The following is a 21,157-nucleotide window of genomic DNA, read 5'->3' as shown; positions in this document are numbered from 1 at the left end:
AAATGTCTTTTCCACACTTCACCATCCCATCATGTCTCTACGATACAGTTTAAGAATGTTAAACAACCCAAAAACCAACCACCTTGCCCACCCAGACACCAAAACCAGGGGGCATGGGTACCAGCACTAGCACTGGCCACAGGCAGCACCAACAGCCACGCACAGTAAATTTCAGCAGGCACCATAATAAATACCAAGTAGATTAAGAGTTAAAGATGCTTAAAGATGCACAGATCAGAAGACCTTCACAGTCTGAACAGAGAAGTACATGCTGTACAGCTATGAGGCTGGAATACCTCAAGATTGAAAAGGAGTGCCTGAAATTCACGGGTTAAAAATGGGGCTGTTGTATTTAAATCTGGAATAGCTGGCCATCCACAGCCTAAAAGCGATAAGGCAGCCACATGACTATTTTCTCTTAGACTACAGCAATAGTAAAGGAAAAAGATTACAAGAACCTCGCACCACAAAGGAAATATATTTATTTACTAGTGTTAGAACATTTTTCTGTCTTGCTGTCTACTCTAATTCAGAAAAAGACCAGCTTTCCAAGTGTTTGGCCAATACTCATCACATGGCTTTTACATTGTAAGCATTCAGCACTCTATATTTATTTCTTGCTTTATGTTTTACTTGGCTTTTTGCCCTCCTAGAAACAATTAACTGAAGCTATAATTGGGGCAGAAAATGCAGTCCAAGGCTAAAACATAGGCTTAGCTCACCAGCGAGCCAAGATAATAAAGCATCTTAATAGAACTGCTGTGCAAACTACGTGTGCACGTGCACTTTTGGACTTCAGATGCAAAGGATAAAAACAATTGTATCAAGCAAGCTGGCTGCTGCTGTGTCAGCTTGCAGAAAAAGATCTCTCACCATTAGGTGTTATGCATGCAGTGTCCTTGCATCTAGCAAGAACAAGGGCATTGATACACACCGGAGTATCTAGTGATACTAATGGTGAGTTTCTGCAGTGTTAGGTAACACACAAGCATAAAAGTACCGTTTACAGAAGTCCGTAGTACCTTCTACCAACGAAGTGTAGATTTCTGCACATTTCAGTGTAAGTAAGGCAAAACAAAAAAGAAAATGCACAGAGTCCCTCTGCTGCAGCCAAGGCAGAGATTATTAATGGTGGCAAAAATCCACTTTTGGTGTAAGTCTCCATAGATCCTACAGCTACACTACTCTTCCTGTCTCATTCACAAAAGCCTGGTCTTCTCCAGGGCCTCATGATATATTGCTCACGCTCTGCAATTTTTTTATCTTTCCTCCTCACCTCCCCTTCCCCTCTAAAAAGAAGGCATTCAAGACCAATTGATATTTTCACAGCAACAAAGACTACAAAAGCAGAAACTGTTCTCTAGACAGGAACACAAGACAGAAAAAGCTGCAAGAAACTTGAGTTCTTAGAAAATCACTTTAGGTTTGGTTTATTTGTGTGCAGGGGAAGGACTGCTAAGAGTTTTGGCTTTGACAGCACCACTCCAGATAGGCGCTTCACCCTGACAGACACTCAAACAGCAGATTTAGGAAGAATAAAAGGCTGGCTGGATAAACCTCATTCCTCCACTCTGTCAGCTGTCGAAGAACAGCCTCACTAACAGTTCAATGACTTAATACTCCAGCAGCTCTTAACTTCCATTAAGGAGGAGCTGGTAAATTCTGGATGCAGTTGAAAACCTCAAATGCTGAAAATTTATTCCACTTTCTCTTGCCCTAGCAACCAAGCATCTGCTGAAGAGCAGATTTTACTCTCTCCTGTTCCCAAATAATGCCCAATTGGAATGGAAAGAATAAGGAATAGTCCTACAGGTACAGGCACTATGAGAGAGCACATGAGCATGCAGCGCACCTATGCACACAGGAGCATGGGTGCATGCATGCACATGCACACAAGTGGAGAAAGGAGGGAATGCTCACGAGCTGAATGTGCGATTTAAACAGCTTAAGAAGGACAGGAAATGAAGACGTTCATTTGTGCACTTCTAGCACACAATACAAGTAAACTTGGAAACAGCCACAGCTTAGCTCTCTGTACAATACAAAAATGCAAAATTTCAAGTCATTGGTACTGGGATTTAACCTTGTGGTATAGCTAGCTATTTCTGAAAACCAGAGTTCAGAGCAGGTTCTCTGTATGCTGGCCTCGTTCAGTACTTTTATGATGGAGGAGCTCTGCCTTTGTAACTGGACAGTACCCCCAGCTCCTGATGACTAGAGGCTCTGAATAGGTACATTGAGAGGGTTTAGGCCTGGATACTTGCGTCCAGTTAAAACTGGGAACAAACACCAACTACTACAGCTGTGTCAGTTCTCCCCCAGCTCACATCTAGGTTCATTGATGCTTCCAACACAATCAATACTTTGTGGATTTTATCAGGTACAGATACCTTATCTACAGCATCCTGCAACACCATCCTGAGTTTCATTGCTTCGAAACTGAAGCTATTCTCTCCCCAAGATTAAATTAGCAGACAGGATGGGGAGGTTGACATATCTAGACCTATCCCTAAAACGATAGACTTTTCAGAAGTTTTGCAGGAGTTTCATTTTTAATATTTCTCCCAAGTAACTGTACTTCTACAGATATTTGCATAGAGATCAAAGCTTAAGAGTTCAGCTGGGATAAAGCAAAGGAAAAGCTTTACAATCTGCAGCATGCATATGAGACAGTGGATCTCCAAAACAGATTTCTCTTGGGAAAGGGGTCTAGGGAAAGATACTGTCAGCCTGCTCTTGTAGTCTAGGTTGATCAGATAAGCCTGTTGAATCTTTTACCTACAGCTCCTGTTCATCATTCAGTCCACAAGTCTTAAATGAACAACTGTTAAACACAGCTGCTTCTAACCAGCCCCTTGCAAAAAAACCATGGACATTGATGGTATTAGAGCTGTAAGAAGGGAAAACCACCAAAAACAACTGGGGGATAAAGGAAGGAGAGAATAAAGAGGTCATCAAGTTTCCCTTTAAGTAGATTCCCCCTCCCCCTTTGGTGAATTAAAAGAACTTGGTGCAGAAATGCTGGAGTAACATATGGAAGCCATAACTTCAAGTGCACAAACAATCCTTTGCTTGTCCAAAAGGCTAAATATTCTCTCATCTCCAGGACTGAATTACAAAAAATGCACCCCGCTGCGCAGAATGTTAAATACTGCAGGAAAATCTGTTTTACTGGTCACTATGCTAATCAACACTGCTAGCATGAAGTTAGCCACAAGCCAGGTGTCTCCCACTCACTCACACTACTCAACAGCAACGTGACATGGTCTCGTAAAATGGACTTGTGTGTTGAGGGAGGAGAATAAAGCCGTATAGAGTCAGGTCCCGTTCTAAATCCATCAGCAGGATGTGGTTTCTCTCTAGTGATTAAAACAAAGCAAAAACCCAACAAGTCTGAAAGTTATTAGAGTTCATTATGAAGTTGCCATTATAAATAGTTTTTATGGTATATGACTCAAAATCCAGGGGAAGCATCCGATATCACTGTGTTCAGAGCTCAGAGAGAATGCCTGTTACCGGATCATAGCTCTGCTAATGGTACAAGAGTGGTGAAAGAGGACAACATGACAACAGGAGCAGCTTCAGCCCCTGGAAAACAAGGCAGGCTTTTAAGTTCAATTGCAGACTGCTCAATGACACCAGAAAGTGGAGTACACGGGTGGGACATGCAGTAATAGATCCTAAAAGCCTATAATGTACAAACCCCAAACCCCGTAAGATAGATCAGTACTTTTATATGTGAGAGAGATAACCTACATAGAGATGATCGATGCAAACGAGAGAGAAACTTGCACAGAAGTGAGTTTGCAAGGTCCTCTCCCTTTTCTGATGGGACCAACGACTGAGTCTGAAAGCAGAATCACTCACCTAGTGCTGTCACCACCACACTGACTGGTGCAGATGTCCTCTCCACCACCTTATGCCAGCTCCCATTGTGCAGTGGTACCCAGACAGCTGCTTGGCAGAAGTAGTAGCCAGAGTCTTCCACATCCACATCACGCACTAACAGGCGATAGGCATTCCTATCTACATGGCTTAGGCTGATGAGAGTTGACTCACTGACAACAGAATCGTGGTCCATGCTCAGCAAAACCTGAGCATCTGACAAGGTATCATCAGGTGATGCAGAAAAATACCACATCACCTCTGCTTGGAAAATACCACTTCTGTCTGTTGTGATGTTGCATATAAGATCCAGGGAGTCTCTTTCAGTCACAGACACATTGCTTGTTGAGATGACCACATCTAGAGCTTAGAAATGAAGAGACAAAATTCAAACAAAAAAATCCATTAATTAATAAAATAAATATAATAATAATAATTAAAAAAAAAGTCCAAAGTTATCTAGGAATTCATATTCTGACAGAAGCTTCTGAAGTAGCTCAGTAGCCCTACCTTCAAATGCCTGTTGGATATTGAGCTGCATCATCTATTACAAGGGAAGTACACATCATCAGTCAAGCAAGGGATGCATGATGAGGCCAGGGGGAGAAAGGGAGGGAGAACAGGGTTTTTATAACTCAACAGCAACTAGTCCATGAAGGCTTTATCCCAATCACAGACTGCATGTCAACTTTGCACAGCAAGAAAACATGTGCAGGTTTTCCCATTCTCACAGGAGGGTCAAGGTGTTCTGGGACTATCCCTCAGAAGAACAACTGTCCACTGAAATCACTAGGAACTACATCAGAACTCCACTTGGTTTCTGCTGAAGTGCTTTTGAGCTCCTCCAACAGAACAGATTTGGATGAGAGGCAGCCACAGCCACATGTTGGGAGTCCTGACTGACCTCAGGTGTGTTACAGAAACATGAAATGGAAGCAAGCAGAAGGCAGCAATACTCCCTGTACTGCCGATCCCTCCACTTACTGCTCTGGCCAACAGAAACTGCGGACTTTCAAACAATATCAATAGCCACCTAAAGCGCATTTTAACAAACTCCACTGGCTAGTGAGTATTTTTTATATACATCGCACATATGGTCATACCAAGTATTCAAATGGGACCTTTTGCATTCTGTAGGTTACCAGGCTGGCCACAGCTTTATTAAAGCAATCCATGAGATTGAAGTGTCAAGACCAGAAGCAAAAAAGCTGGAGTTAGTTACTGGTGAGAGGTGAACCAGGGTTGCTGTGTATGTTGTTTTCTAAACCTCAGTGCAAATCATTCACCAAGTTACCTGGCCACCACATGTCTTCACTTGCTCACTCCTTCACTCCACATTGCCTAAAGATTAGATTTGGATCTCAGTGCAACACCGTTCCCACAGTGTGTAATGCAGCTGCTCTTAAAAGTCTCAACTGAGGCCAGTAGACAGGGCTGCTACAGCAGCGGCTCTTCTCAGCAGACCTACAACCATGTTCATGAGCAAAAATATAGATTCCTGCCTTAAACAGGCAGCTACATCCCTGGTGCAGATCTGTGACTTCTGTGTAAAACCCTGTTCTACTACCTAATAGGTACCCATCAGTAAAAGCTTTCTAGAATTACCATCAGGTATAAAGGCCAGAGCCAAACCGAGCAGCCACAATTACTGCCAAGAAAACCCAGCAATACTCATCTCATCGCTCAGCACCTGACAGCACAAAGCAGTCAAACTGAACAGAGAGCAGCAAGCCCCACCCAAGCGGTAAAGAAAAGTCCACTATCTGATGAGTATCTCACTGGGACTTCCCTCACTATCTCATCATGGGATCGCAGTCAGCAGAAAAGGCTAGTTACTTTGACAGACTAATACCAACACACGAAAGACGACTGATCTGCAAGGTCAAGAGCAGTATTTCATGAAAACAAAAGTGTTCTGTGGAGAAATAGTGACAAGCATGGAGAATCTGGCAGTGTATGCATAGAGAGGGACTCCATGAAAGTTTACCCTCATGTACATTCTCAGCACTCCTTTTTTGGTTACAGACATGTCCGAAGACCTTACTTAGAGTTATATACCTGTTGTACAAGGCACTGTTAAAAAAAAGACATACGAGAACAAAGTCAGGCCCAAAGACATCATGATTTTAGGAGGTGAAAGTGATGGGCAAGTAGACAGAAGAGCAACAACAGGCACGCACACACAGAGTTACACAAGTAACCTGTGCATGGCTTCCTTTGTTAGATATATTAATTCATCTTTTAGGGGTTTTGTGGGGTTTTAAGTTTGGGGTTTTTTGTTTGCTTGGGGATTTTTTTAAGTTTATTCTACAAATTCAACCCCACAGTATACAGCAGATGAGAATGAGGGAAGTGCAGCAACCAAGCGTACCATTTACAACTCAAGTTCATTTTAGCATGCAAGTGCAGAGGTTTTAGATGTCAGCACAAGATGCTCTACAAGTCCTACAGGATGTGTGGGTAAAAGTTTCCACAGCATTTTGGTGGAGAATAACCTATCCCATTTAGCATAACTTTAAAAAAAACAAACCCTTCATGCCCCTGACAAAGTACCAGTGCTTCCAATGACTGAGCTAAAAATGACGGCCAAAAAAATCCTAAATAAAAAACTCCACAAACAAAACCACATTACCACCCAAACCACACAAAAAACTGCACTATTACTGCTCCTGGCCATCCTCACCCTGTTTTCAGCCATTGATTAAACCCCACCTACTTAAACCAAACTCTCCAAAAGTGTGACAAAACAGAGAATTACAGCTCTTAATTAAGCAAACCCTGCCTCGGCAGAGAGCACCTGCAAGCTTTACTGTGTAACAGACACCCTGAAAGAGAGGGGACAGATTAGTCTGTGAAATTTGACAGGATCAAGTACCACCAGGATACTAAAACTACATCCAAATGAGCCAGCCAAAAACCCAGCAGTTCTGGGTTCTCCCTATGGTGATTAAAGGATTACAAAAATGAAGAGATACCCTTACTGTCTGAACACTTCTAAAATATCATCATAATCTCACATTTCTGAGGGATCATCACTGCCAGTTTTTCCACCTCTTGAGTGACAAGATGCATCACCCCCCGCTTTCCCTCCTCCAACTAGCAGTGGTAATGCTAATGCAATTAAATGCTTAGTGCATCTACTCCTGAAATGCATATGGGCAGGGATATCTGGATATCCTCAGCACAGCACTACATGTATTTTTGTCTTCTTAGTCAAGCGTGCAATGATGTGTTTAACAGAACCATTACTGTCCTAGATCCCTGCCAACACGGTGGAACAATCAGACCCGTGGATCCAGTGTCAGTGATAAAAATCACTAGATTATTTGTCCTGTTAAATTATCACCACCTTCCTCCTTTCTCTTAATCTTTCTGTGCTATTTTAATAAACATACAGAAAAGCTTCACATCTGTCACTGAATCACAAGCCACTTTTACAGGGGAAGTGCAGCTGTTTAGTGCTATGGGGCAAGCCTATGTTAATGAGAGAGCAGAGAGAAGGTTTGGGGTGCTCAGGGATTAAATAAAATGTTTATTGAAGAAATATAAAACCCAGAAGCAATCTGAAGTGAACTATGGATGAGAAAATCTAGGTCTAAGCATCTGAGAGGTTCCAGTCAATCCTTCCATGCCATCAACCCCCTTCTCCCTACAATAAAAGCTAGAAAATGCTTGGCATAATTTTTCTATCAACTCAGATGTAAACAGGACAGCTATCCAAACAACATTCTAGGTTCTCCTGGAATGTGCCCTCATTTAGTTCAGCTTATGCAAGTTCTGCTCTCAAAGCATCACAGTCTGGACACAGCACTGCTGTAGCTGCAAGCTGTGACCCCAGCCCATCAGTAACACTCACCAGTCCGTTGGATCGCCACACTTGCTATCTCCACGCTCTTCTCCTGAATCTTCTGCCATGAGCTATCTGCCCCTCTCACCCACTCACTCACAAGACACCTGTAGACGCCACCATCCACTGACGAGGCCTGGGATATAGATAACCGATACGTGTCATTCGCTCCTGTGTCCAAGCGGATATCTCCATTGCGGTAGCGTTCTTCATAGCCGGGACCTGGCTGGAATTTGCCTTCATGAGTCAAAGATAGGATGTCCCGCCAAGTGGATCCACTTTTTATCTGCCAAGTCACATGCAGGTGAGTATGCTCCGGTGAGGTGGTGACGGCTGAGCAGCGCAACTTGAAGGAGTCACCCTCAGACAGTCTGAGAGACATTGAGGAACGTGCTTTTGAACCACTCACCGATAAGCCATCAGAAATCACTATTTAAAAAACCAAAAGACACAAGCATGATAAAATGGAAGCAAGAAGAGAACACCCACACTGACCTGTTCAGGTATGAGGCAGTAAAACTACCACAGAACAACACTCTGCCAGTCATTCCTTCTTCCACACAAATATATTCCAGGAACAAGAAAATTCAGCTGAAAATCCATTAAAGGAAGCGCTCCACTTTAAAGAAGCCAAGACAAGTGTTCATTTATCCTTCCTCTCACTTTAGTTTCTCATCCACACATCATCATTTGGATTACTTCTACCCAGAACCATCTTGATTTTCAAGGGAAAAAAAGACACTAAAAAAAAAAAAATAGTCTCCCAAGTTACTACTAAAGAACCCTAAATGAGAGAACAAAGCTAGAGCATGACTGCAGCATCGACATGCTAAAGAGGAAAAGGAAGATTACCTCCTTCGTATATAAAGATCCCTAAATGACACTAAACAAGACAGAAGACAGGTTGTGTTTTTTTCCTCAAAGGTAGCCTCGCTACCCAGAGGCTTAGGGACATTGAAGTTTTGCAGACATCTTCAGAAAACCCAGAGCTCAGTTTTCCCATTTTTATTTACATATTTACTAGACAGAAAAAAGGAAAGTGTTGTTTATAGTAAACAGCCTCTGTTTGCTTCTTCACCCCACTTGCCTTTGCTATCATACTTTCCATTTTTCAATTTTGGCTTTAGGAGAATTAAGCAGGAACAGAGAGGGGAAAAAACCAAACCACAATGCGCTCATAAGCAATAGAAACATAATGTTCTTAAGGGTACATCTATAATCAATATTGAAAACAAATTTAGAGCACACCTCACTCTTCAGAAATACCTTTCACTTGGACCTCTGCATCATAATTTCCCTGAACGGTGGCATCAGTGCTGGGTGTGGAGCATTTGTATCTCCCTTGGTCAGTTGGCTGGATGTTTCTAATCACAAGTTCCACAGCATCGTTGCTGCTCCGTCTCAGTTTGATATCCCCGTGGCCCACACGTTTTTGGTACTCCTCAGAGGTGAATGTAGAATCCCAGGTACTCACTATCCGCACGAAGTCAGTCTCCCGGGAGAACTCCCAGTCAAAGTTCTGCTCGCTGGGTCCATCGTAGTCACTAACACTGCAAGGTATCACCACCTCCGTGCCCATGACTCGAATAAGAGGACCTTTGGGCACCCTCACAACACGCCCTCTGCAGAAAGCTAGGCGGGAGAATAAAGAGAGGGAGAACACATAGTTAACAAAGGAATTACCAGGATAGACAAAAAAAAAAAAAAAAAAGTAAGGTTGGACATCCCACTCTGCAGAAAGCTAGCACTAGTAAGAGCAATATTTCCCATTAACATTTGGTCTCACTGGAGCAGGAACCCCTAAACACATAATGTCTGGTTTGGGCAATCTTTGTTTCACTGCTTATTTACTAACACATTAGGTAATGAAATCTGGGAGCAGGGGGGAGGACTAGCCGTAGATCCAATGGGTAACAGTTCCTCTACTACAGACCAAGTGCTACGTAAAACACTTTAAAAATATTAATAAGTGGTTTGCATTACTACAGTGAGAGCATAATCTTATCAGGCACTTTTATAAGACTTCTGCTGACACCAGTAGAGGGTTTGAAGTAGAAAACTAACTCTCCCCTAGCTTGAGGGCCATGAGAACAGTAAGTTGACATTCTCCAAAAAAAAAAAGCATGGTCATTTCTGCCCTGAAGGGTCACAGCTTCTCTAACACAGGTAAACTCCCTTGCCTTCCTAATTAATTTAAAAGGAAGAACTGATTTCAACACAGTTTGCTTGAACGAACTTCTACAGCCTCACCTGTTTCTATAGCACACATCCCCTCTTTGGTCTAAGCTCCAGAACACGGGAGCATGAGCAGAGCAGGCTTCCTCCAGAGCAGAGGAACACACGATGTTCACACCGTGTTCTCTGGGACTGTCTCATTAGAAGGATAGAACAACAGCAGTTCTCTGCAGAAGGCTGGCAAAACAGTAAATTATGCTCCAGGCAAGAATGTGAACCACTTAAACTAGCCAGAGGACCTAGCAAAGATGCAGCAGGAGACTTTTCTGGTTGATTTGACTCTGTAGCCCAAAGAATAACCCCAGCAGCTGCATGTGGATTTTGGCAGGTTCTTACTTCCCAAGAGAGCGAACTGCTTGGATTCATAGTTCCAACCTGAGAAATCTTCTCAGAAAGAGAGGAGTACTACCTAAACTCAGTCTCCAACCATGAGCATCCTACTGCACCCCACCAGCTCCATACCCATAGCACAATATTTTAGCAGCCAGGTAGAACAGAAGCCAGAACAGTAAAGGACAGATCCTGCTAAAACCAAGTAGATGGCCATAACATCAAAAGCAATTGGACCAGAAGGTTGGTCTGAGATACCATAAAGGCAAAGCCAAATTTAAAGAAATCACCCATCAACACAAAGTCCAGCAATGCACAACAGCTCTAATTCACTGGCTACATTGGGAAAGCCACTGGCTAGTGTCAACACCAACACACTTGCTGAGCCTTCCCCTCCTATCACTCTGTACGTCTTCTTGCTGTAGATTAAGACCCTATTCCCTGGTTTAGAACCATCATGCCAATAGGTACACAGGTGTGGGCAAAGAAGTTAGTCTTCTGGACAGAAACCACCCACTGGGGAACATGTTATAAAGTGCAGCTTGTCCCCTCCAGAGTAGCATGGAGAAGGATGTATTAAAGAATCAGAAAACTACACAAGCAGCTGTACACACTGAGCAAAACTACAAGAGAAAAAGCTTATTTTTATCCCTAGCTACAGTTCAACGAACAGTTGAACCAAGGACTGACACTATCTTTGCCTCCCCAGTTCATAACTCCCAGCACACTCTTTGCTTTGCAGGCTGTTCACGTGTACAGGCTCAGTCATAATAGTCCAACTGCCTCATTGCCATGACCTTCTGTATTCAACATTAGTACTTCATTAAACTTACTTGTAATGCAGACTGAGGTTAATCTCTTACCCCTTATATCCCTCCCAGAAGACGGTTATTATGTACCTGATCAAGTGATTGACTAGTCCTAATAAGAAAGCCAGACTTCCTCTCCAGTTCACATGTGAATGGTGCAAAGAAAACCTCCACTGCCTATGTACTGTTCCACAACCAGATGTCTTTAAGGACATCTCTCTAAACACCAGCACCATATAGTAAAATCATTGATACAGGAAGAGTAAAACCATTGATACAGAAAATCAAGCAACAAAAAAATCAAGCTGTAGGGCTCCAATATACTTCCTGACTAGGTCTTCAGTGGCAGCTCCATTCAATCCTTCAAGTTATTCTCTTACAGAAAACAGTAACAGCAGCAGGTAAGCTTTAAAGCACTGCCTGATAGCCAAACCAGCTTCCAACAGACCACCGTGAGAAGTCAGCTCAGGATCCTGACTGAGGACACTCCTCACGTTGATGTCTCTCTGGAAAATACTCTCCTGTGGCACTAAAACAAGCAGACAACACTGTTCTGTATGTGTTTCCAGCTATAGACCCACATACAGTGCACTGCACTAATCCAGTCGAGAGGCGACAAAGGCACGACTAATGTGGCAAGGGCTGCACATTTGTGTCTGAGATTAGCACAGACGGCTCAGTTTCTCTTCTTCCAGGGTCACTAAAGACCCTTTAACACTAAAGGAAGGTAAGGGGTGATTAGCACCTTCATAAGAGAAGGCAGGCCAAAGCAAAAGATAGGGTCCCAGGGATTGCTCAGTGGGTGTGCTCAGCACCCCTCCCCTATTGCTGTAAAGCAATGACTATCCCCCTCCCCCACAGCACAGTCCCAAAAGCAACTCCAGTTTAACACAAAGTTGCAAGGATGGCAATGGAACAGGCTGCAGGAGAGAAGAGGGGACAGCCTGTAACAGTTACAATTTTATACTTTAACAAGCAGTAACAAATGGGGTTTTTTGTTAACATTTTTTGTTAGTGCTTGTAAAGTTTGTTTCTGTTTGTTACTGCTAAGACAAATTAGGATTCTCGTAAGGCAGGAGCACACAGAGACAGCATCACCAGGTAAGAGAATGAGACCTTACTGCAGAGCATCCATCTGCTGTGCACTGCCCACAGGTGAGCAGGACCACGCACAGGGCAGACACTCCAAGGGTCAGCTGCATTTCTAGGTGACCCAAGAGGCTCAGGAACTAGCAAGCTGTGGATTCAGAGTTCTGCCTTTTGTCCTGCAACAGTCAACAGCAATAGTATCCCTAGCTACTAAGCAAGCTGTTAGGTTCTTTGCTGTGCATTAGGGATTAACATTTCATGTAACTGTAGCAGAAGGCACAGAGCTACAGACACTGATCTTGGCAAGATGTGAGCTCCACATCACCCTGGCAGATAAATGAGGGGCTTTTACAAATATTTTATTCTTGCAGTGCCCTGTATTACTGGCATAGACCCTTCTCCACCTTCCCAGAGCAGTCAAAGTTCAGCTTTCATGATATGAGAGCTTCAAACTCTGTAAATTTGTTGGAACGTTTATTTTTCATGACACCTAATATATTTCACTGTTAATATAAAGTGACATGTTCTTAATGAATTCACTTGAATCCCATTTAACTGCAGAAACAGATGGAGCAGTACAGAGTAGTGTATACACTAGTGACAGAAAACAACAGAACTTTGACAATTCAGTATTTTTCAGTATCACGGAGACCACCAAAGATGTGTATTTAGTAGGAACTCAGTAACTGGCTCTGTGTCATCAACTGCAATGCTGGACATCAAACCTGCCTGAGCAGAAGATTAACGGTGTAAATACAAAAATTTTTACAGAGTTACCAGACTACCAGAAGAAATTGCAAGGAACAATTTTCCAGGAAAAAAAAAAAAAAAAAAATGATAATGGAGCCCCTGTAAGGAGGCCAGCACACAAACACAAGGGATGGAATTTGTTTCTTGGGCTCGTTAGACAGATGACAGGACTAGCAGGCAACACTGGTGCTTTTGCTGGGCTGGGCCAGAAACATCCATGCAGTAGGGCAACCACAGAGCCTTCATGGCTGTTTGTCGAGCACTTGTTTAGAGGATTCTCCCAAAGGAATGCATGAAGTACTCCGCCAGGAAGACGGACAAAGTGTGGCTCAAGGTAGAACAATAAACTGGGGCCTGCCACATTAATAATAGAGAGGCAAGGTAGCCCAGACAAGGCCTAGGCAGTTTTGAGCTACCATTTGTTCCCTAGCAATGGTCCATGAAGTATTTAATTTGTCCCATCACCAAGATGCACCACCTCACTGCTGCCCTTAAATGAAATCCTTTCGAAGAGGAGAACAAGGAAAGCAGATGACTGAATAGATAGGTTGTGAAGTCCATCCGAGTACATTAGATAGCAACCTGTCATTTTGAGGATAACCAAGAAAAAAAGGCAGCAAAATTGCAGCAGGATCTACAGAACAGGTGGCCTGTTTAAACTCTCAACAAACCACACAAGGAAAGGGCTGGTGAGGATTTCCTCTTGCATTAGGGACATTGCCACAGATGAGGAAAAAGTCTCCTAGGAGCCTCATCTCCGTACAAGTTTTGCATCTACGATCTTTTATGAAAGAAAGAGATGAAAAATAATCTGTGGAGTTGCCCACAAGGCTGAGAAGGTACTACCATTGCAAGAACACACTTGCTGCTCCACCACTCTTACACAAGGTGCTTCCTTCAGCTGGCACTAGACAGCTCTAATAAGAAAACATGTTCTCTTAGCAGCACAGAGAAGGAGGTCGACTCTATGTCTGCCAGCCAAAGGCAAATGCAACGTGACATGCAGCAGGAAGCCAATTAAGGCCAAAAAAGTAAGAGCTGAAGAATGAGTAAATTGGCTCAGACTAAGCACTCAAGCCTCTGCATCAGAAAGACTTAACACACAGAGTCCAGCTCCTCAACCAAGGCAGTCACGGGAGACACAGCAACAACTTTGCTGATGCCTTTCATCTCGAAAGAGCTTTCCAAACAAAAGGTTGCTTCACTTGCCAACTAAACATTACCATGTCTGGGAAGGAAATATGGCAGCCCGTTCAAATTCACAACAGTTTATGACAGGAAAAAAATACTGCAGCCAACTTTGCAAATGGTGGCAACAATTTTCCCTCCCTGAACTCCATTTATTTTCAACCTAGGCACCGCTTTGCTGCAGCACTGTGTAAATGACAGGATGGAGCAGAGACAACCCTTCTTGTGCCACACTGGAGAAGAAATGAATTCCCTGCCATCAAAGCTGTGCAGTCGGCCTCCTATTTCTAGCAAAATCCCAAATCTTCCACTTCTGGACTACACTGCTTAACTACAATATTTGGTATTCATGAAGCCATTTTACAGAATGGAGGAAAAAAAATAATGTATTTTTTGCGTCTCCTTTTGTCCCACCAGAGACATGTCCCCACAAATCCTCTTCCTCAGTTTTGACAGAGAACTGATCAGGCTCCCACTGGGAGGCATTCAGTGACTTTCCCTAGCAAGCAGGCAGGTGAAGGGACAGACAGCACGCCACACATTCACGGGCGCTTCTCTGGGGAAGGAGAACCAAAGCATATCACCATGGGAGGCTATAATCCTTATCTCCAGTCTTCCCCTTTTCCCCCAACTCCAATTATCATCAGGCAGCTACACATCAAGAATGTCATCTGCGACTATCTGGGAGAGAAAGAACAACTTATAACAAACACTACTACAATGTTTGAAAACCTTTTAATACTGTTAATGCAAACATTTTTTTAAAATATATAACATGATTTTCCCAGAAGAGACATGTACACAAACAGCATGTTGCTTTGGGATTTCCTCCCCTTTTTAAACACAACCAATTAACTTTTCTATCCTACACTGTATGAGAGGAAAAGTCAGAGAGATTAAGCAGAATAAAAGGAATTTCTTTAAGTACCAGAAACGCAGCTAACTATTGAAATTTCTTTACTGGTCTCAAAAAAAAAAAAATTAAAAAAAAATCTAAATAAGTGAGATCTCTTACCATTCCTGCTTAACACATGACAACATCATAGTCTACTTTCCAGTGCAGACAAACACACATTAGAGGTTGGGATCTACGCTAAATAAAGTGGTAGGTTCTTGCTACTCTTTCCAAATTACAAAATTCAGATCACTCTAATCTGCAGAAGCAACCCGCACCTTACAACCAGATAGCCTGCACAGGGAGGAAACAAGGAGCTCCTTTGAGTCAGACCAAATCTGATTTCTTACGTTGAAACTGTAATCACCACGGTAGCCTAGAATCATCTGAAGGACACAAGACACTGTCCACATCTTGCAAGCCAACAGTACTGTTACACCTCCCTGACTGCAATACTCCCTACCTAAAAAAAGAATGATAGATTTTTGTGTCTTGAAAGATCTGCAGCATATAATCTGAAGATATCAGAGAAGAGTGAATGAAAAAGTCCATGAAAGAGACATTTACATTGTTCTTTCCCAGGCGGCTAGGATTCTTTTTTTAGATAATGTAGAGCTCTTATCAAAAGGAATTAGCCTGGGTGTAATTGCTTAAAACCCATTATCTCTATCAGGATGAAGAAACGCATACTGCATCTTAAGTGAGGCCTCAGAAATGCTATCAAACTGCAAGGCTGCTGGATTGCTTTAATCTCCATACCATCTGAGTTATCTCAGAAAAGCCACATATCCAGCACTGGGTGAAAAAGCAAGTACCTTCCCAGTTGGACTCCACCTATACCATGTTGATTAAGATTCACGTGAAAGGATTAAAACAACATATGTTGCAGCACAGTAATGACCTGCTGTCTTCCCCCTTCACCTCCCCTAACCCACCACCTCCAAGAAAAGGTGTTTCAAATGCACCTAAGCAAACCACAAGGCTTTCACTAGGACACAGTTCTTAATTATCACAGAACCACAGAATGGTTTGTGCAGGAAGGGACCTTAAAGCTCATCCAGTTCCATCCCCTCGCCATGGGCAGGGACACCTTCCACCAGACCAGGTCGCTCCAAGCCCCGTCCAGCCTGACCCTGAGCACTGCCAGGGATGGGGCAGCCACAGCTGCTCTGGAAAACTTCCAGTGCCTCACCACCCTCATAGTAACGAGTTTCTTCCTTATGCCCAATCTAAACATACTCTCTTTCAGTTTAAAACCATTGCTCCTTGTCCTGCCACTACAGGCCTTGGTAAAAAGTCTCTCTCTGTCTTTCTTATAAGCTCCCTTTAAGTACTGAAAGGCTGTAATGTGGCCTCCCTGGAGCTTTCTCCTCTCCAGGCTGAAGAACTCCAAGTCTCTCAGCCTTTATCCATAGAAAGGTGGTTCTGCCCCTCCTCTGGCCCTGCTCTAACAGGTCCGTGTCTTTCTAGTGCTGAGGGCTCCAGAGCTGGACACAGTACTCCAGGTGGGGTCTCACAAAAGCAGACTAGAGGGGGAGTCCCTTGATCTGCCGGCCACGCTTCTTTTGATGCAACCCAGGATAAGGTTGGCTTTCTGGGCTATGAGCACACGCTGCTGGCTCGCGTCCAATTTTTCATCCACCAGTATCCCCCAGTCCTTTTCTGCAGGGCTGCTCTCAATTCATTCATCCCCCAAGCCTGTACTGATATTGGGGATTGCCCCAACCCAGATGTAGGAACCTGCATGTGGCCTTGTTGAGCCTCATGAGGTTCACATGGTCCCACTCCTCCAGCCCATTCCTCAGGGTTCCCCTGTGTGGCATCCCTTCCCTCTAAATAAATCAACCGCACTCTCAGCTTGGCGTCACCCACAAACTTGCTGAGGGTGCGCTCCGTCCCACTGTCTGTCATTAATGAAGATACTGAACAGTACCAGTCCTAATACAGACCCTAGAGGGACATCACTTTTACTCATCTCCATTTGGACACTGAGCTGCTGGCTGCAACTTTTTAGAGCCATCCAGCCAATTCCTTATCCATCAAACAGTCCACCCATCAAACCCATATCTCTCCTGTTCAGTGACAAGGATGCTGTGTGGGACTCTGTCAAGGGCCTTACAGAAGTTATGGTAGGCAACAGTTGCTCTTTCCTTAGCTACCAATGCAGTCACTCCATCATCAAAGGCCATCAGATTACTCAAGCAGTTAAGTTACGCTACGGTGCATCTTTCCATTTCCAGGAGTCCTTCTACGTAGCTGTTAGATGTTTGCTGCCTTATACAGCTAGTTACCCAAGCTGTATCTGTCATTAATGGAGAGAAGCTCTCTGAAAAACTTCTCTCCCACTGCTGCTTCTAATTAGAGCTGAGGGGGACAGCCACCTGAGCTTAATAGAAAAACTAAACAGATTTTCCATGCTTCTCCTTCACCCCTTTTAAAAAAAATAATAAAACCCAAAAAAAAAACCTTCACCAATGAAAGAACCCACCACTCCCACTCTAAAAACATGAGCACAATGAGTCACATGAACATCCAGCGCGTCAGACCTGATCTGCTCTGCCCAACACAAGTGCCTGAATGATGTTACTTAGGATAAATAGATAGTAATTGGCAAGTTCAGATCTGGAAACAGCAGTCAGAAGTTCTTGTTATCTAAAAAGACTGGGACAGAAAGAGAATGATACTTCACCACATAAAAAAAACAACACAACCAAGCCACTACACCACTGCAGATAGTCCACAGATTGCCTGATCACTGCCCAAAACCATCTGTTTTGTAAAAATTTCAGTGAACTGTCTCACAGGAAGGAAAGCCTCCTTCCTCTGCCACGTTTCTCTGCTAAGGCAACCGCAACAGGCAGAATTGCCTCTCTGGCTGTCTCTTGGGCTACCAGGAATAAAGCGCTGTTCACCTGTTCGATTCCATCCTTTTGAAGACCAGCTGAGTAGCATCTCTTTCATCCAAGCACACAAGCCATGCCAAAATGAGCCACAAGAATTTGCTCTAAGTGCTTTTGTGGATTATTCCTGCTACAATACAAGGAAAAGAGACCGGTAAACTACAGTAGAAGCTTGTAAGGCAGAAACCAGGTTGCATATGCAGTACTAATTAGAGTGTAAAACACAATCACTGGCTGCTGACAGCACAGATCCCACTGTGCACCGCTGTTTCCCAGTCATGGGGAGAGGTACGCTATTGGAAGGTAGAGCAAGGCATACAGCAGGTAGAGAGGAAAGAAGAAGCCATATAAACCTTTCCCAGCTGTGCAAAGCACAAAGCTAGTTTGTTAGAGTGGCCTCTGGCAGGCAAAGAGCTGTGGCACCACTGGTCCAAACAGAACAAACATCTAACTGGCAGAGATAATACTAAAGATCATGTTTTAGATTCCTAGGGATGTCAAAGAACTCCATCACATATGATCTCCGTTTCCTTTCCCTACCACTGACTGACAGTTGAAGATAAAAGGCTGAATCTAAAGAACTACATTTGATCAGTTTCCAAAACGCAGCTGGGATCAAAAGAGGAAGGAGAGAAAAAAAACAACAATGAAATGCAAGAGTCAACATGCTGCTTCTTCCCAGGTCTCACCTGAAATACCTGTCCCTGCTACCTCATTTACTTTCATCCCAATAGTCTCACAGAAATCAATTTTTACCGTACTCTGCCAGAGCAGCCCGTTTAGGTTACCTGGTGACATCTGACCCAAAAAGTCCAGGGACTCTGGAAGTGGTATTTAGTCTGCCACACAAGACAGGTGATTTTCTGTTGTTCTGCTTCAGAAGCAATTTGTATTGCCAGAGGAGAAGTTCAATATGTTATGTTCTAAGGAAAACAGTCGACAAAGCAGTAAAGCCCACAACTCAAAGCTGAAAAGCTAGCAGAGTTGGAGGCAGGGCTGCAAATATTTGTAGGAATGCTGTACATCTAAAGTATCTTCACATGTTCTTTAGTGAAGAGGAAGGATACAGGTTAAAAACTGTAATACTAATTCCAACTCAAGAGGCTGCATAAATTTACCAATATTTTTTAAAAGTCCTCAAACTGGAATATAAAGAATTAAAATCAGTGCTGTTCTGCAACATCATTAACCTGCTCTTATCTGTAATCTTAAATCTTTCCCAAAGCAGGTGGAACTGAGCAGAGCAGTCCAAATCCATTCACTCTATACCGCAGTCTCCTCCGGGCAGAGACCAACCCTTTTCTTTGCTCTGTGTGCAATGCAGCACACCACTAGGATTAAACTGAACTTTCTTTGGATTTGACTGGAGAAAACAATCAGGCTGTAATAGATCATTTCTAAATCTGCATCTACATTAACTAGAATCACACACTGAGCGTGAAAATCCAAGACAAGACAAAAAAAAAAACAAATCCCAGGCAAGATCATGTTAAACTATAAAAGCTAATACATTTTTCAACCGGCACGGTTTTAAATAGAACATAGCATCGAGCCAAGGTGAGAAAGCTGGAAAGCTCAGAAAAAGTACTTTTGTCAAGAGACTTTTTAATGCTCATGTAGCAATATCCATGTGTTTCACAAATCTATACTTTCACAAATTATACATTTAAAAAACCAAAATCCTGGAATGCTCCCTCCTCCACTCTCCTAAAAATAATTTCCATTATCATCATCCCCTTTTCCTCCCAGAGCAGAAGATACTGATTTTTACCAGTGTGAAGTAATCACTAGTTTTCCAAGTTATCTTTAAGGTTAAGTAATATCTGAAAAACACTAAAAATGTTTTCAAATATAAGTAGTGCTGACTCCAATATAAAGTCTTTTACTTTTCATTGACAAAAATACTAAACACAAAAAGAAAAAAAAAAAAAAAGAAAAAACACCAACACCTATTTGGGGGGTTTTGTGTGGTGTTGGTTTTTTGGGTGGTCATTTTGCTGTTTGGGTTTTCAGGGGGCTGGGGGTGTCAGTGTTCACTTTTGGGGCTTTTTTTACCTTAAATCTGGTGGCACTTATCCACCACTATTTAACTCAAGACACATCCGTACCAGACAAAGTCCTGTCTAAAGCAAAGTTAAGTCTAAAGGGAATCAGAAGATGAGATTTAAAAAAGCCACATGCTTTCATAATCCAGATATTATTAAACTTAACCTCTACTTCCCCAAAAATTGTTTTTGGGGATCATTTCAAATCTCAGTACACAGAGACTAGTTTCCCAGCAAGCATTCCACGGGACAAGGGAATGCATCACATCGGCTTCAGCAAAAAACAGCAACAGAGCAAAACCCAATTACAGAAGTCAGCAGCCACACCACCAAACAACCCAGCACACACGTTAGGCTCTCAGACTCTCTGGTTGGGATCCTGAAGAGCAGCTTCACTCTGTTTGCATCTGCTGTTATGAGAGATTATGGAAGGAGGTATCTGGGCAGCAAAGCTGCTGGAACTGCTGAACAAGGCAGCATATGGCACTGGCCTACCTTGGCTCCATGCTTGACAATTGATTTGCAGCCATGGAGCCAGTGGAGAGATGGATCTCAGTGTTTATAGAGTAATCCTTTTGGTCTGTAATTTAATTATCTAACGGTCCCATCTTCACCATAAATAACCTCCAAGCAAGCAGCCACGTTAAAAATGTCAACACCAGATGCACACAGAATGGGTGTTAGGGCACGGGAATGAGTACCTGTGCCTCATCGGCACATGCAGGTAAGTCCAGTAGCACAGCTATTGCCAGCTTTTCAATGCAGATGTACTCGGACAGATTAACTGACTAGACCAAAGTCAGGCAGCAGAGCAGGAGCAGTTAGGAATACAACACAGGCGTTCCTGGTTTCAGGCTTAGTGCTCATTTCACTGTATTACACTGTTTCTTTACATAAAGATGAAAACAAAGATACGCACAGCTAGGTAAAGACGACATAAGCAAATGCAAAGCAGGCAGCTTGTGCTCTATCAGCTGGTACCCCCATAGCTCAGGAGCCCCCCCCAAGGACTTCATTTGGGCACCCATACCACCACCATACCATACTCCTGTCTACAACCTGGAAAACTAGAGACCAGTGTTTTCCAACCCCTTCTCTCGGAGCCCATAGATCCAATTAGCTCTCAAAAGCCAGTTTCAGGTCATGCAGAGCAATACTGTTTAGTATGCTAATCTCTATGGAGC

General features: G+C 43.2%; 1 protein-coding gene across 4 annotated transcripts in view; it reads right to left on the bottom strand.

Moving 5' to 3' along the window:
- The window catches only part of PTGFRN (prostaglandin F2 receptor inhibitor), a 72,610-nt gene that overhangs the window by 33,973 nt on the left and 17,480 nt on the right, over positions 1 to 21,157 (bottom strand). For 3 of the 4 annotated variants that reach the window (XM_055802513.1, XM_055802511.1, XM_055802512.1), the window contains exons 2-4: positions 8,999 to 9,364; positions 7,742 to 8,161; positions 3,868 to 4,251 (exon numbers count right to left, since the gene is read on the bottom strand). In XM_055802513.1, coding sequence (XP_055658488.1) covers positions 3,868 to 4,251; positions 7,742 to 8,161; positions 8,999 to 9,364 — 1,170 coding nt within the window. Of the gene's footprint in view, positions 1 to 3,867; positions 4,252 to 7,741; positions 8,162 to 8,998; positions 9,365 to 21,157 lie in introns of those variants that run through there. The other variant, XM_055802515.1, reaches the window with a different exon arrangement.

The sequence above is a fragment of the Falco peregrinus genome, chromosome 4, assembly GCF_023634155.1.
Source record: "Falco peregrinus isolate bFalPer1 chromosome 4, bFalPer1.pri, whole genome shotgun sequence".
Lineage (NCBI taxonomy): Eukaryota > Metazoa > Chordata > Aves > Falconiformes > Falconidae > Falco > Falco peregrinus.
The sequence above is the reverse complement of the archived record's forward strand: the minus strand, read 5'-3'. Positions and strand labels throughout refer to the sequence as shown.